Raw genomic sequence first — 15507 nt, 5'->3', positions numbered from 1 at the left:
CGTTACGAAATAAGAAATTCCGCTCGCGAACGGATTACATAATTTATTTAAACAACGGAGAATATGATAGAACAACAATGATACTGTAATAAAGCTGTAGAGAATGCATCTCGTTCTGTCGACGGCAAGACTCGCTGGCAATATTCATGCGACGCGACGGACTGCGCTGCTCTTATCCTGAAATTAATTCGGACACAGCTATTGTTTCGTTTTGCCTCGACTGCAACGACGACGTCGGTTCAGCGAACGCCCGAATCGAGCGATCAACTTTCGAAGTCCCACTTGGCGGATCTGCGGAAAGCCGATCATGAGTAATCATCATTGATCGTCACGTTCGCTGAACGCGTATGTCAGCCCTTAATTGGGACACCATCACTGTTGTGCCAGCGTAAAACTCGCGACACGGCGGAAAACTACTAGGAAAAAAGGCCGAAAGTTGTTGCGTTTTGCAGCAAGAGAGACGAGACGAATTTGCATTCGAATCCTTTATTTAGCCAGCACACACATTCATACTGGTGTCTCACAGTTCGTCGTTTGCCTTACGATATGCTTCCTGCGGCAGGAAAACGACTTCATCGCTGTAGCTTTCTGCGTACACCGCCCTTTTCCTCCTGTCCCTTCCCGGATCGGCATCGACGAGACCTATACTCGACCTGGTGGACCTGAAAATGTGTGTTATTGTTGTACGAAATGCTTCGAAGCTTGCAAATGAAAAAAATTAACAACATTTTGTTAATCAGAAATATAATTATCTCTCGTAAAATTATGTAACAAAAGAAATGATTTTTGTTAAGATATTAAGTGTTAATTTTTGTGATGAATTAACGGTTGGAATAATAAATAAATGCTAATTTCCTTGTTATTGCTCTCTACAGAGAGAAAATCGATTTTATCTCTATTAGATTTATGAATAATTTAACGTGCACGGGGTAATCAACATTCATATCGAAAGCGGACGGAATTCATGAAAATATTATGATCCACACAGTTATAATTATACCTTCTCTTGCTGCCATTAAGATCCGCTGTTACGGTGAGATCTCGCGGCTTCGAGAAGTCGCATTCTAATGTAAAAGCGGCGTCTCCCGGTGTCAGTAGCTCGTCATCGTGTTGAATTACCACAGCGTTGCTGTACTTGTCACCATCCTGGTAGCAAAGCGGAAAGATATGTTTTTACGTATCAGATAAGTGTTATTAGACATTTAACGTTTAAATATTACGTGAGTGAGCAAGATTACTCTTAACTTATGTTCGAGTAATACTCGTCTTGTTTGTGGCAAAATCGAGAAATTATCGTAGCAAACGTAGGATTAAAGAATGATGCCGAAATTAATTAATTATTTATTAATTAAATTAATTAAAAATTCCGTGCTACAAACTCAACTTCTCGCAGTTCCATTATTAATTCCATTTAATAAATAAGAACGCGGGAGAGAATAATTTTAGAAATCACTCGCAACATAATTCGAATAATATTATATTTAATTTTTTTCGAATATTGAGACTAATGAAGCTCACCTTTTCGGTGTCGCATTGGTCCAAGGGGATGTTCATGGTGAAGCTTCTACCGCGAACCGGGTCAAGGAAGCAGGGCGGCTGCCGGGAATGGAAACTACCCTGCGTGTAGATAACGCCTGAAAAATCCTCGGTCGTTCGAAGTTCGACGGTCATCTTCTCGGCGCCGCAACGCAGCCCTACGTAATCGTAGCCCTCGGTGGACGCGCCGATCCGCATATCCTCGGACAGATCTTGCTGCCAAATCTCTTCTGCAAATCGACAGTAATTAGCTCACTAACTTTTTATTCAGACGGCATTAGATTAGGCAACACAAATTAAAACTACCTGATAATATTGATTCAATTTTAATTTTTCCAAATTTATTAATAATTCTAATAACACCCTAAACAATTTTTTAAATACATAAAGAATTACAAAGCAAAATATCATGTACTATCATATAGGCACCCTCCCGCCTATCTACTTTAATCCTTTAGCCCTTTTTGAAATTAAAATTGAATCTAACGGACGAGAGATAACGAAGAATAAAATCAAAGGAAAAAACGGGAGAAAAGAAGGAAGAATAGAAATACGACAAGGAGATTAAGAAGTAACGGATCACGTGCGAAATCGCATCCGTAATACCCATTCACGTCGGTTTTCTCACCTGCGCGTACCCTCAGCTTGGTGCCCGCTAGGAACGCGAGAGGCACGATCGCGGCCAGGATCGCACGCATGATCCCGTGGTAGACCGTGAACTGACTGACGACACTGTCTTCTCAAGTTCGCCCAATGCCAAGGTGCACCGTTACCCGTTACTTAAAGTGGAAAGAGATTCCCCGTTCGCAGTCGAATTCGAACACTTTCACCGTCTAGCGCGTCACGCAGAAGGAGCATCTTCTTTCTACTTCTTTACATTATTCTCTCTAAACGTCTCATGGATCATTTGATCGCCGTCATGGATCGCTGATCTGGAACGCGGTTTGCAATTATTTCTTATCTGTAAATTGATATTAATTCAGGAGAAGGCGAGAATCGTTTCTCCTTTTTCGCAGAAACGACCACAGCTCAGAGTTGTTTTTTTGCTCCTGGCTTCTTTCGCTTGTACGAAAAACATGTTAAATATAATTATATTTAAGTATTAATTATTAATTATTAATAAATAAAAACTATTTTATTTAATTATTAGATTAAAAAGGATTGTTGGCATTAAAAAATATTTTAAGAAACTGTGAACTTTCGAATAAACCGATTTACTTCTTGATGAAGATTAATCTTATTGCTAATCTAATGAATTATTAATGCAATATTATTAAATATACTTCTTACTAATGACTAATGTCTGAATTAATGCATATTTCCCGCAGTTGTCCATTATACCGACGGTCGGCCGTTAAATTTCTGTGATTATCTTTCATACACAAGTCCACGTACGAAACTGAATTAATTTTAAATATATTAAAGAAATATATTGAATTATATACTGACATTTTTTTATATCATTTATCTTACTTCAGTTATGCCAATAATTATTTCGCTTTCGTAAAACTCAATTATCCAAGATTAATTAAACGGGAAAATATACTTTCTCATATTGCACGAGTAGAAGACTACTCAATAAACTGAATAACAACCAGAGTCCTTTTGATCGTAAATCTGATAACAATTTTAACGTAGAACGAGTTCCAATCTCTTCACGCGTTTCGGGAATCAGTAACATTGTCGCGAGGTTGGTAGGATTGCATGATACCGTGACTCGTGGAGACGAGGTTGACCATCGACGTCAGTCGACGTCGGCACTCATCCGCCAGCATTGGAGCAATCAGCATGTCCGTCAATCGCGTCTCGCAGATACTGTTGCGCGTGTCGCGCGCGGCCCGACAACCGCAGCAATTAGTCGCGCCAGCCATCAGATATTATTCAAGTGAGTACAATGAGTAGAAATGCTCTCCCCGTCGCTCCTCTCCCGACGTACGTCGATGGTACGTCCTGCCGGTCGACGCCTTGCCTTCGCAGACACCCGGTATAATCGCTCCCCTCTGCTTGTTGTCGCCTGGCGGAAAACTTGTTTTTTGATGGCCAAAAAGGGAGATTCTTCACCGGTACGCCGAGGAGATGTCTTGCTCCTGCGGAGATTTAATATATGAATCTTGGATCATTTTAATCTCTCAGGATCTTCAGTGTCGAGCTTGCGAACAGCTTGATCGTACAATCTCGACCTTGCGAGGAAAACAAATTATAATACTTGGCATATGTATGAGCAGAGTCAGTAATTCCTGAATGTTACGTCACGAAACGGCTGATAATAAACGGCGAAAATACTGAAGTGCTTGGAGCATATGGATTTTACCCAAAGAGAACGAAAACAGACACTTATTTATCACGAGATATTGGGATATATTTGTGAAATGATATCGCTTGCAGCATGAGAAAGCAATTTTTGTCTTGCGCTGAACTCAGGAATGATACGAGTAGGGTCAATTGGGATTAAACACAGCAATAGCACTGCATGTTCTCTTGAAAATACGACTGTAAATGTGTGAAATGACTTGCGATATTTTTCAATCGAAAGGTGCTCCGATATTATATTCGGCAATAATTTTAAAGATTTTAAAGATGACGATTAAATTGTTTTTTATTTAGTTCGAAAGATTTCATTACTGTATGCATATCAGTATTTTATCAGCTGCCACTCTATTGATTCTAATTGATACTACATTGTACGGCGATAATCTTATTTACTTTTTATGTCCAATGTTTCGAGACTGAATTGCGAGCAAACATTATAATAATTTAGAACAAGAATTATTGGAAATGACGAAAATGACAATTATCCGTCTATATATTTTCTGCAGTTCGATAAAATAAATAAATAATATTGCAAATACTATAATTTAAATATTTTATCTTTGTTAATACCTCTTCTTTTTAAGAAACAAGCTTGTCTCGATCTGATTCGCAGGTAAAACTGGTAACTATGAATTCATTAAAGTCGAGACTGCAGGTGAAAAGAAAAATGTGGGCCTGATTACCTTGAACAGACCGAAAGTTCTAAACGCGCTGTGCAATCAGTTGATACAGGAACTCAATCAGGCTTTGGAGCAGCTCAACGCCGATGCGTCCATCGGTGCCATCGTCCTTACCGGAAGTGAAAAGGCGTTCGCTGCTGGTAAGCCTCTTAAATTAACTTCACATTCCTGTAATTATCCGTGAATCGACACGTTATTTTCCTCTCATAGGTGCCGACATCAAGGAAATGCAAAACAACACGTTCTCGACAAACCTGAGGACAAACTTCATAGGCAAATGGAGCGACATTACTAAATGCGCAAAACCCATAATCGCCGCCGTAAACGGTTACGCTGTAAGTAACGCTTGTTCTCACAAAGTGTTGCCGGAAGTGCAATGAAATCGACCGGTGATTTGCTTCTCTGTCCACAGCTGGGCGGAGGCAACGAGGTCGCGATGATGTGCGACATCGTTTATGCCGGCGAGAAGGCAAAGTTCGGGCAACCGGAAATTGCAATCGGTACGATTCCTGGAGCGGGAGGTACCCAGAGGCTGACCAGGGTGGTTGGCAAAAGCATGGCGATGGAGATGGTGCTCAGTGGTAATATGATCAATGCGGAGGAGGCCGAGAGGAGCGGTGAGTTCATTAACGGGTTTATTTTTCTGTAATTACAATGGAGTTTGTGTTAGATATTTGAAGAATAGATTTTCTGGAAATTTTTATCTTATCATAATGACCGATTTAATTTATTAATTTATCTCTTGCGATTACCTCTACTCTAATATGTATATACGCATTTTTTCAGCAATTTAAAACATTGCAAATTCTATTTTATGTCGATCCAGGTTTGGTAAGCAAGGTTTTCCCAGCGGAAAAAGTCGTCGAGGAAGCGGTGAAATTGGGTGAGAAAATTGCGTCTCACTCGCAGTTGGTCGTCGCGGTAGCCAAGGAGGCAGTTAATGCTGGTAATTAATAATCTAAAGAAACAATTACGAAATTATATAATAATTCGATGTAATATTGATTGGAGCACGTGTATTAATTTACGTTCAATTAATTTTAGCATATGAGACCACATTGCAACAGGGGCTTCAGTTTGAGAAGAGAATGTTCCACAGCACTTTCTCTCTGGTAAGAATTCCATTTGCATTTTTCCAAATAATCGCAGTGATCGTTAGCAATAAACGAAGGAAACTTTTATTGAAATTTTTTCAATGAATGTGTGAAAAACGCGAATTTCAGGCGGACAGAAAGGAGGGAATGACAGCTTTCCTGGAGAAACGCTCGCCGAACTATGCGAACGAGTAAATTTCGACCATTTGTCTCGGCCTGCGACGAGAGAGGGATCGAAATACGATTTATACGTTACAGAAATACGTTTACGAATATTTTCTCAGAATATTTTTATACCGCATCTTTGTAAAGTGAAGCTTCTGTCTGTTATGAAATTTGTACGGTGCAATAAATCTTTGCAATAAATAAAAAAAAAACGAGATAAAACTGCAAGGGGACCTTGTAATGCAAGAACAAGACGAGATTTTTATTCGAGTATATTGTTGCTCTTACATGAGGTGGATCTCGAGTATGATTTACATTTAAAGCTAATATAGCGTGTGTTGCAGTTAATAGTAAAAGGATAATAATAATTGTTTATTATCATAGTAGAGAAGGGGACGGCGAAGAGGGGAACGGTTAAGTGTGGAGAATGTGTGAACCGTTATCGATGTCGCAATGTGTGTCTACTATACTAGCGAGATTACCTCGAAGAACGAAGTAGGAACAATAGAATTCCGGTAAACACCAATAGTTTAACGTTAAAAATGTACGTGTGTATGCATGACGAGGCAATATATGTATGTATGTTGCGTCCGTCTGTACGTGTCGCTCAATCGATTTTAAGACTGTAAATTTCCGAAAATTGGTAAAAAATGGCTAAAAAATACTTCACTTTCGAGTTCGTTACAGGAAAGTTATATCAAACTCGATTTCGCTGTTGAGAAAATCGATCGGATCTCTCGGGTGTATACATGTCTTAGCGTTGCTGACTAGCTAATACTAACCGACGCACGCGCGCGCGCGCACGCACACTTACGCGTATCTCTTTCACGCTTAATACAGATCACCGAAAACTGCCTCTTCCGCATCTCTTAAAAGAAATTAAACTAACTATCCTTAAATACTATGCACGTGTCCGTGTCGCTGCCTCCGTTTCGTCTTTCCTTTTTTTTTCTCTTTTTTCTTTTCTTTTAAGTACTTATCAGAAGTGGGTGTTATGCTATCGGGCACACACACACACATCGATCGTTACGTGTCGAGTCGGAGAGTTTTAAGAAGTTCCCCGAATTTTTCGAAAGAGCGCACATCACGGCGCCAATTAATTCGACGATCGTTAAAAAGCGTGTCTAAACTTAATAGATCCGCTCGATCTTAGCTGCGCTTTCTATGCATTGTGTTTCTATCATACAATTTCATTTTAAGTACAGACACAAAGAAATGCAATTAAAACTATCTTCTCGAACTCGGCTTTGAAAATGCGCAGAGCAAAGTATAATACGTTTTCAAAGTAAAGATAAGTACGTACCTCTTTTCAACGATTCTTCGTTAAAGAAAATTTTTCGAAATTCCTCTTCTCGATTTTCTTTTACTTGAAAGAACACTCTTACATCAAGTGTGCGATTCAAGCAAGTGTGTCTACGTTTAGTTCTGTCTTCCGAACTCCTTGATAATTCGTGATATGTCGTGATAGCATGTACGATAAAAAGACGCTGGTCCGGAAAGGTGTGCGAATTTTGTCCGAAGCGTGTGTAAAACCGCTCGCGCGCTTAAGCCCGAAATTTGTACGTTCAGTTTCGTGACCCAACGGACGGGCCCGATCCTCTTGGTCCTCTTGATCGTGCGTGTGCCGTGCGGCTGGATTTCGGGAACCTCTTAAAATTCAACGAGAGTGATTTGTCTCGGAGATGTGACGGGAGAGGGAGATGGAGTTGGTTTTATGTATATCACAGTTGTAAGCTCTGCTTCCGTTAGCTACGCTGGTAAGAGTTATCGTGATGACGGAGACGAGATGAAGTATCGATATTCTTTTTTGCGCTGGCCGCCGCCCGCGCAAGTTGAATGAATTCGTGTATTTATCGCTTGTTGCGACTCTTCATGGTGAAACGTCTCCAGAAGTTGCCACTCTTCTTCGTGGGCGTCGCGGGTGGTGCCTCGTATGCTGGGTAGCTGGACTCGTCGTCCGTGTCCTGGGCGTTGGACGTCTCCCTGGTCGGCGATCCGCCATGTCCCGAATCCCGATCGCCGTCCGCATTTTTCTCCAGACCTGAAACCGCGTTTCCAGTTAAAATTCAGAATAAATACATGCTGATTCGCTGGAAAAGCGATTTGATTTCGTACGCAATTAAGTTTTGCAAATAACGTTTCCAGAATGCCTTGCAAAATATAAAATGTAATACTCCATGGTGAACTTTGATAATATTTAATTATTAAATTCGTAAAATTTAATTTTTTAAATATTTAAATTTTAAAAAATTTTAAATGTTTAAATTCGTAACATACGCGTGTCAACATTTGAAGAGAATAAATTGCATTAATTTTTCAACCATGGAAGTAACAGAAAACTGCTTACTATTGCCGCCGCGCAGCATGTCGAGGAACGTGCTCTCAGCGTTGCCACGCGTGCGTCCCTGCTTCTGGGACGGCGTGCCGAAGCTCAGACTCTGAATATTGATCTCTGCCTTCAGCTGCTCCGGCGGGATATCGTCCACGCGGAACTCATTCGGGTCCTCGACGAAGGCCTGCTGCAGGTCGCGCATGATCTTCTTACGTATGGTCTTCTTCATGGACAAGTGTCGTTCTAGGTGCTTCACGTCACTCTCTGTCAGCGTCTTGCTGTTGTCGCGACGGCGCGACTTCTTCTTCTTGCTGTTCTTCGGGCTCTCCTCCTCGCCCGATGTCGAGCCCACCGACACGGCGCTATCGTGGCCGGGCGCCTTCTCCTCAGCCTGGCCGCGTGTGTTCTCCCATTTACTGCCAAAGCCGAAAATATCCCGCAGATGAGGGATGTTTCTGTCTACCGTTTGTTGTCGCGCCATCGCGTCGGTCTTTCAAACGGCAAGAATGACTCTGGGTGACAAGAATCGCCCTCGAGGCGCGCCTCCTTCAGACTCGTCCTGAAAAATTCCGAGCTGGTTAGCGGAAGTCATGATAGTCAATCAGGCAATACGGAAAACATTGGACAGAAAGATTCTGCGGTGAAGAAGAATCGCGACGAAACTCGGGCGACCGCTCGCGAGATCCACGGGCGCAAGAAATGTCGGCGCGAAATATCGCCTCCGGAATAAAGTTCACGCGCGATCTCGGCGCGAGTGCTCGATGCTCGTTCATTCGTGCGCGCGGCCGATCCCCGCGATCGATATCGCAGGATCGCGCCCACGTTTTCCTTCTTCGCCGTACGCTTTCCGTGCGGCGAGGAGCCCCTCGGCTTTATTTATATGCGGCGGCCGGTCCGATCGTGCTTTCCGCCGCGAGTACAGCCCACGAGGTTCCGACCGAGATTGGTATCCTCACGTGTATCTCGCCGCACGTGCAATCTTGACGTTACTAGAATCTGTTCCCTTCAGCTTTACGCTTTCTGCACTTGAACAGCGAAATATATTCCAAATTCGCAAAACAAGAAAATATAAAAGAAAGTATCTAGAGAAAATATACAAGAAGAAAATGTAGGTCTCTGCTGTTGTGTTGGTGTGATCCGCCAACGAAAATTGGAAATCACGAATTTAACAAGCGCCTAATTCTGCTTCGTGAGTGGATTTTTGCCACACGAGCACTCGGATTCCGTAAATTTGCGACTGTTCACGCAACCGTTGACGTAAACGCGTACGCGTTCACGTGATTTGCATAGATCTCCGGAAGATCGTTTCGCAACGCGCGCATGAGACAGCAATGATTTGTCTTCAACCGGTCGATCGGCCGTTCTCCGGTTTTCCATCGGCGCGCCACTACCAGGGCGACTCGTGCAGACCGGCGCGTGCGTTCTCCGGTTCGGTGGAGAACTCGTTTACTCCGGAGAAAAAAAAATCATCCGCCGTCCGGTGCCTATGTACTGCCGACCGGGATTCGTGCATTGTGAGCCGGTTAACCGCGACCCGCGACCCCATCAGGCCCGTAAATGTGGCTTTTGAGCGATCGGTTGCCCAACTCCAAATATAGACGGCCTCGATAAAACTCCAGACAGTCAAGAGAGACGTTGATTCTACATTTTATCAGTGTATTTCACGCGATTCGTCACGTTGTCGCTCGTGATTCACTGATAATCTGCGAGCGCGACGCCGGGCTCTTTAAATATCCATGACAGAGCACCATAAACTGGACCAATGCCACTGCCGTAATTTTCAATGTTACACGTGACTCATTTAGCCGTTCGCGGACCTCGTGCTCCGCGTCTTGGGAGATCACGTGCGTGGACGTGCCATGCATGCCACAGGGTACTTCAGCGTTTCCGTAATGATCGTCTAATCGCGTTTCGTCATCTCCCTCGTTCAAGACGCAGTGCTCTTACTCTACGCTTTCGAAAGAACGTAGTTGATGAGTCTGATTAATGACTCAGAAACGTAATTCTTGCGTATTCTCCACTTCTTCGCTGGGGAACATTTTTAAATAAAAATCTGGAAAAATATTTTAGTTTTTGCTTCTCGGCCTTCCAGATGCTGAAGAAACTCGGAAGCACCGATTAATCCGGATTTACCGATTTCTACGAGCGGACGGCGCTAATAGCGAGACGCAGATGACGCAGATGTCGTGTAGTTTGCAGCGTGCGTATCGTAATTACCGTACATTTGCGGTGATCACAATCGAGGTGGTTAGGCAAGGAGGAAACGGCGGAGAGGTACGGTCTCTCCTCTTTCTCCACCTGGGTAGCAGGCAGACCACTGCTTGGCAACCAGAACCGACTCGCCACGACGAAACGATACGGCGGTATCTACCGGTCGCCACGCCGTGAACCAGAGACCTTTCACGTTCCCTTCGCGTCGGCTCTAACTCTCTGTTATCTAACGACGTATATAAGCGCTACGTGCGGTCAGCCCCGCCAGCGGACCAGCAAACGCAATCGAAGGATTCCGCTGCGATATCGGATTGATCCACTTCTTTCAGTCTCCTTTGTCCGAGGATTCTATATTTTTTGAAAAATCAAATTACGTTATAAGATTGTGTTGTGAAACTTTAACGAAAAAGAGAGAGAGAGAAAGATATGGAATTTACTTGAATTATATAGATATAAAATTTGAGAATAATTCGCTGCAAATATCAAAAGTCACAGTTACGTTTGACCGTCTTTGATTTGCATCTTGTATCTCGAAATTTATCTCCGAAGTAGTACAGGACTTTATTCTGCAGAAGAGACCACGGCGAGTGGCACGGAGATTATTCTGGGAGACGATGCGTCGCGAGATTTCGGTACAACAACCTCCCGCACGCCCACGGGGCTAGGCATGGTGTCCATAACGCGGCTACGATGTACCGTAAGCCAGGCCGGAGCCTTCACGCATGGTGGACCGAGATAGAGGCGAGCCGAAGCGGCGCGGACAGGACGTGGAGAACGAGCACGTATCGATTGCGTTCTCTCCGCGAGCGAATTGAACGCGGGCGACGCATCCCGCGTCGCGCATCCTGCGAGCATCGGAGCCGGAAGTGCGACGGTGACGAGCCGTTCGTAAAATCCAGACGATTTAAACGATTCACAATTCAGAGTCTCTACATTAAAAAAAGAATATTAGATATCTGTATAATATATATGCTGTAAGAGAAATACAATTGCGTTACATCATCAGACATAGTTTTGTATTGTTGAAAGAAATTTAAGAGATTTAAATGATTTTGTTCTTCAGCGAGTCACCAATATTTTATCTCGTCTGAGTCAGCCCGGAGGCTGGATTAATAACTTTTCCGGCGCGTCGTCGATCGATCTTGCTTCGCACGAACGGCTAGACGCACGTATACACAGATATCCGCGTACAGGGCTGGGTGATATTTCCGTTATCGCGTGCGCACAAGAGAGAACCCGAGGTTAAGCCTTTCACAAGGGAATAATATCCCAGAGCGGGCTCTCCCACAGACGTCCGTAACTCTCGGTCCGGTCCGTCCAGCTTGAGACTCTGCTCATTTTCCGCGCGACCGTGTTTTACATCACAATCCAATAATTTCGTATCAATTTTCGTTATTATGGGAAGATCTCGCCGCGGGGTTTAAAAGGATCGTGCACTTAGTCCGTCAATTCTCTCAGCGATCAGTATCAATTCGCGGCATGCGAACGGACGTTTCGAGGCGTTCATCGTCAAGGCTCCTTTCGGTCTCTTAAAAAGACTTTCACGATCGACTTTTAACGTCTCATAAACGCGCGTTTAAGATCGGCCAATTAAATCGTCTGACGATAACAGAGAATGACTACTCGCCTGCGCGACCGGTCCTGCAACATGCTGCCTATTACTACTATTCGCTACTACTACTCGCAATTATTAGTACGAATCCGTTACCTTGAATTTGTAACGATATAATGTAATCACCAATTAAATCGTGTTTTGATAAATCGATAAATACTTTAATTCCTCTTAAGAAAAAATTTATGTTAATCCGGCCAAAACAGATCACGGATGTGCCTCAAATCTGCCTCATTAAGTCAGCAGCAGCACTCGTCAAATCTATTAATCATTCTTTAATTAATTCATTAATGTATGAATCTATTAAGAAAATTCTTTTAAAAAATTTTTTAATTTTTAATCTATTATATAATAATTCTTAATAATGATTAATTGCAATATCGCACCTCTTGAATGTTCGATCCGGCCCAATAGCGCTCTAATCCAATGGTATCACAAGCACGTAACACATCGCGCCGTCCCGTTCGTTTTCCCGGATGCTCATCAAGATTCTCCGGTACTCATCGCATCACAACGTTCAGGATTGAACCAAAAAATTGCAGAGCGGAACACAAAGAAGCACACGAAACCGAACGCACGCTGCGACGACCGTGGAGCGACTGAACGCCGGGGCGCGCCGATCCGACTTTCACTTGAATAATCGAGGGGAACCCCTTCCCGTTTATCCACGATGCACCCACGCTTTCGCGTCTCTTGATCGCGACGTAATGCTCGCGTGAAGAACGAGGTGCGATACTCGCCGATACTCGCGCGTGCAAACGCCGCACACGATGTCTAGATCGGCGTCCTCATGAATTCGTCACAAAGTGTACATTCCAATTTCCTATCCTTAGTATATACGATAAGAGCATGATGTATATGATGTTAACAATCAAGCCTTGCTCCAAAAAATAAAAGTTCAACGTAGATAGAGCTCTTTTTTTCAGCATGATGATTTATCTTTATATTATCTAAAAATTATGATTCACTGCTTTTCACCGAGATTGATATGCGATGAGATCGCATACGCAGCACCTTCAGATAAAACTGTAGCACGTGTAGCGCGACGAAGGGCCCAAAAATAAGGGAAATCTTGACCCAGTGAATTGGAACGTTGTAGGAAAGATGGTATCGTTGGAGCTATTTCTACCGTAGCTCGCATTGTGCGCATGCAAATCTCCCTTTCTATGTTAATCAGCTTAACAGGCTTTCATCTTGAAGCGTTCGATATGCCACGATTAGCCGCGGGGGCGAGGCATTACGGGAGACAAGGGTAATAAAACGCGCGTCTTCGCACCGGACGCGCAAATTGCACCCGGTGCCAGCCGATCTTTATCCTACGGTTACGTCCCGTGCGATCAACGTGCATCATCGCAGACCCGAGCTAAATTGGCTCGCGTGTGAGACAGAGAGCATCACTGGGTTAGCCAGTTGAAAATTTTAAGAAACAAACAAAAGAATTATTCTCTCGACTTTACCAAGAGTTAAGATATAAAATACTATACAGTCGCAAAGACCACGTTAATTTTAGACAGTTGATTCGAAGAAAGAAAGCTAAATAAATTAAACCGGATAGTAATGAAGTTAATTTAGGAAACCGGTCTTATACTAAAATTATATTAATCTCCTCAAGTTCGAATGAAGCGGGCTTGATCACTGCTGCGCCAAATCCTTTAATTAACCCGAGTGTGAGACCCGAAGTACCGTCGTGCGAAAGAGGATCTGCACTTCACCGAGCGCATTCCTGTGCGAAGGAAAAAGTCAGGCTCGTTTCGTTGTCTCGGCCGCTCGTGGTCGCGTGCACGGATCTTTATCACAACGTTTCCACGATCTCTCGTCTGCACACGCTCGTCTCTCGGGCTGTCGGTGGTTCTGGCCGATACAGTCAGACGCTCCCTCGAAATTGGATTTTCAGGATTTGCTTCCGCGGTGAAAGATGATTGATTGTAACAGTTACAGAAACAAACGAAAGCGATTTCTTACGTAAAAAGTTCCTTCTTTTCGCAATTCGTGTCATTCTGACTGTCCGTCTGTCCATACATGCGTCCGTCCGAAAGATAATAAACCGATCACTCGACAATTTCGTTTCGATTTCACATTCGGAACCAACGACCCGTTCGCTAGACAGAATTTCGCAACAAAATGCAATTTGCGGTGACAGAAATATTGTAGCTAATAATCTTGTTCCTGTACAAAAGTAGATCAATCTCCAAATAAGTCGGCAAATTTCATAAATTATTCGTCCTCGAATTCAGAATTGATTGCCGTCTTTAGTGATATCCTGAATCAGCTTTCCGATCGCAGACGAGTATCAGACCCGCGCCACTCTGCAATGATCGTAACGGATTAAATTGACAATTTATAGTTCGCGAACAGCGACGATGTTGCTCTCGGTTGGCCGACGAGATCGCGAACGATAATAACGTTTTCCGTTGCGTTTCCGCTCCGGCGAGTTCGTTAGGATTCCCATCGCCGCCGTCTTCCCCATTGTGTCGCGATTTCTTTCTCACCGCCGGCTGTACTTCTGTATTACTAACAAAACGGGCCGTCGCGTTAATTACGCGGTGAAAAGTCATCGATTCTACCGTCGTGTCAATTTCTGATTAACTGAATCTTGTTTACCACCTCACATTATCTATTACCCCAAGTATTGATATTTTTTTCATTTCCTAATCTTGATCATTAATTACAACGGCTGCAAGATTTGTCGTTGATCTGAAGAGCGTGCTGATCGATCACGGGAACGTTTGCGGTGCAGTTTCACCGTTCGGCGGCGCGCCGCGTATCCATTACGGTGCCGTTATTAGCGTTATCGGTTACCAGCCGGTACCGGGCGTAATGTAACGCCATCGCTAAGTCTAACTACGGCGGATTACAGCGGGTAGCGTGTATCCGCCTGTCCGTGTCCGCTCCTGTGTCGGTGCATCGTGCTGCACCGTCCGTTCCTCCGGCATTGCCAGGTTGTACAGTTACCTCGGGGTGAAAGGTGAGGGGCCCTTCCCGCGTCTCGCGACGAGAGGAGAAAGAAGAGGCGACGTAGGAGGAGGTGCCGGTGGAGGAGGAGGAGGATTCGCGCGAGGTTCGCCTCTTCGATTACCGGCATCGAGGAGCAATCGCAGCTTCGGTTCCTGATTCTCGATCGAGCTGATGCTCCGTAGGTGGGCCTCCGGGAACGCGTTTCCCGCGGAGCGCACAATTGTGACCGCACAATCAAGCGAGCAAGACGTCAGCATCGTCGTCGCGTCATTCCGTTTGATAGCCGCGGAGATGCCTGATCCCCGAGACCTCGACGGGATTACGGGCTAATGAACTTGGGAGGCGCCGAGGGCGACGCGATAGGATTCATTAACACGCCGAGAGATAAGATTCCTTCGACATGGTGTTCTCGTCTTACGACTGAAACGAGTGCGGGTTGAAATCGTTATTTCCTGCGCACGAACGGGAACAAACGTGGTACTCTAATGGCGCTAAAAGTATAATATCAGGGACCATTAATTCAGCGCGGGCAACGAGATTACGTTCCCCGTTAATCCCCAGGTGGACTTTAGCGGAGTTTTAATCCCAAGCTCATCCACGAGAGGATACGCG

At 44.1% G+C, this 15507-nt stretch overlaps 3 protein-coding genes across 5 annotated transcripts in view; 1 reads left to right on the top strand and 2 right to left on the bottom strand.

The window, feature by feature from the left end:
* Positions 1-29: 29 nt before the first annotated feature.
* Positions 30-3331, bottom strand: LOC105275361. 2 transcript variants are annotated; one of them, XM_026973796.1, is made up of 5 exons: positions 2165-3165; positions 1519-1766; positions 1001-1146; positions 544-662; positions 30-177 (listed from the first exon to the last, which is right to left on the bottom strand). In XM_026973796.1, the coding sequence occupies exons 1-5, from the start codon at positions 2232-2234 to the stop codon at positions 173-175; spliced, it is 588 nt and encodes a 195-aa protein (XP_026829597.1). In that variant the 5' UTR covers positions 2235-3165; the 3' UTR covers positions 30-172. The 2 variants fall into 2 exon arrangements, with proteins under 2 accessions (XP_026829597.1, XP_011330446.2); XM_011332144.2 differs by lacking the exon at positions 30-177 and adding an exon at positions 3248-3331 and having other exon boundaries at positions 471-662; positions 2165-2468.
* LOC105275362 (probable enoyl-CoA hydratase, mitochondrial) lies at positions 3265-5997 on the top strand. The gene is made up of 7 exons (XM_011332146.3): positions 3265-3421; positions 4460-4666; positions 4737-4861; positions 4939-5143; positions 5353-5472; positions 5571-5638; positions 5750-5997. Exons 1-7 carry the CDS (start codon positions 3325-3327, stop codon positions 5813-5815), a joined length of 888 nt encoding a protein of 295 aa, XP_011330448.1. The 5' UTR covers positions 3265-3324; the 3' UTR covers positions 5816-5997.
* Positions 5998-6041: 44 nt separating this feature from the next.
* Positions 6042-15507, bottom strand: part of LOC105275358 — a 23990-nt gene continuing 14524 nt past the window's right edge. The window contains exons 1-3 of one of the 2 annotated variants that reach the window (XM_011332140.3): positions 12327-12476; positions 8133-8676; positions 6042-7826 (exon numbers count right to left, since the gene is read on the bottom strand). In XM_011332140.3, the coding sequence (XP_011330442.1) occupies positions 7636-7826; positions 8133-8598 (657 nt within the window). In that variant the 5' untranslated portion in view covers positions 8599-8676; positions 12327-12476 and the 3' untranslated portion in view covers positions 6042-7635. Of the gene's footprint in view, positions 7827-8132; positions 8677-12326; positions 12477-15507 lie in introns of those variants that run through there. The other variant, XM_011332139.3, reaches the window with a different exon arrangement.

This window comes from Ooceraea biroi, chromosome 11 (genome assembly GCF_003672135.1).
Source record: "Ooceraea biroi isolate clonal line C1 chromosome 11, Obir_v5.4, whole genome shotgun sequence".
In the NCBI taxonomy this organism is placed as follows: Eukaryota; Metazoa; Arthropoda; class Insecta; order Hymenoptera; family Formicidae; genus Ooceraea; species Ooceraea biroi.
Note: the sequence above shows the minus strand (reverse complement) of the source record. Positions and strands in the feature narration are given on the sequence as shown.

Excerpts from the sequence above, each read along its gene's own strand:
- LOC105275362 (XM_011332146.3), top strand. The coding sequence starts at position 3,325 with ATGTCCGTCAATCGCGTCTCGCAGATACTGTTGCGCGTGTCGCGCGCG. Across the intron at positions 4,862-4,938 it reads CCGCCGTAAACGGTTACGCT|CTGGGCGGAGGCAACGAGGT; the intron begins GTAAGTAACGCT and ends CTCTGTCCACAG. Across the intron at positions 5,639-5,749 it reads TCCACAGCACTTTCTCTCTG|GCGGACAGAAAGGAGGGAAT; the intron begins GTAAGAATTCCA and ends CGCGAATTTCAG.
- LOC105275361 (XM_011332144.2), bottom strand. The coding sequence starts at position 2,234 with ATGCGTGCGATCCTGGCCGCGATCGTGCCTCTCGCGTTCCTAGCGGGC. Across the intron at positions 1,147-1,518 it reads ACCAATGCGACACCGAAAAG|GATGGTGACAAGTACAGCAA; the intron begins GTGAGCTTCATT and ends CTTTGCTACCAG. Across the intron at positions 663-1,000 it reads CTTAATGGCAGCAAGAGAAG|GTCCACCAGGTCGAGTATAG; the intron begins GTATAATTATAA and ends ACACATTTTCAG.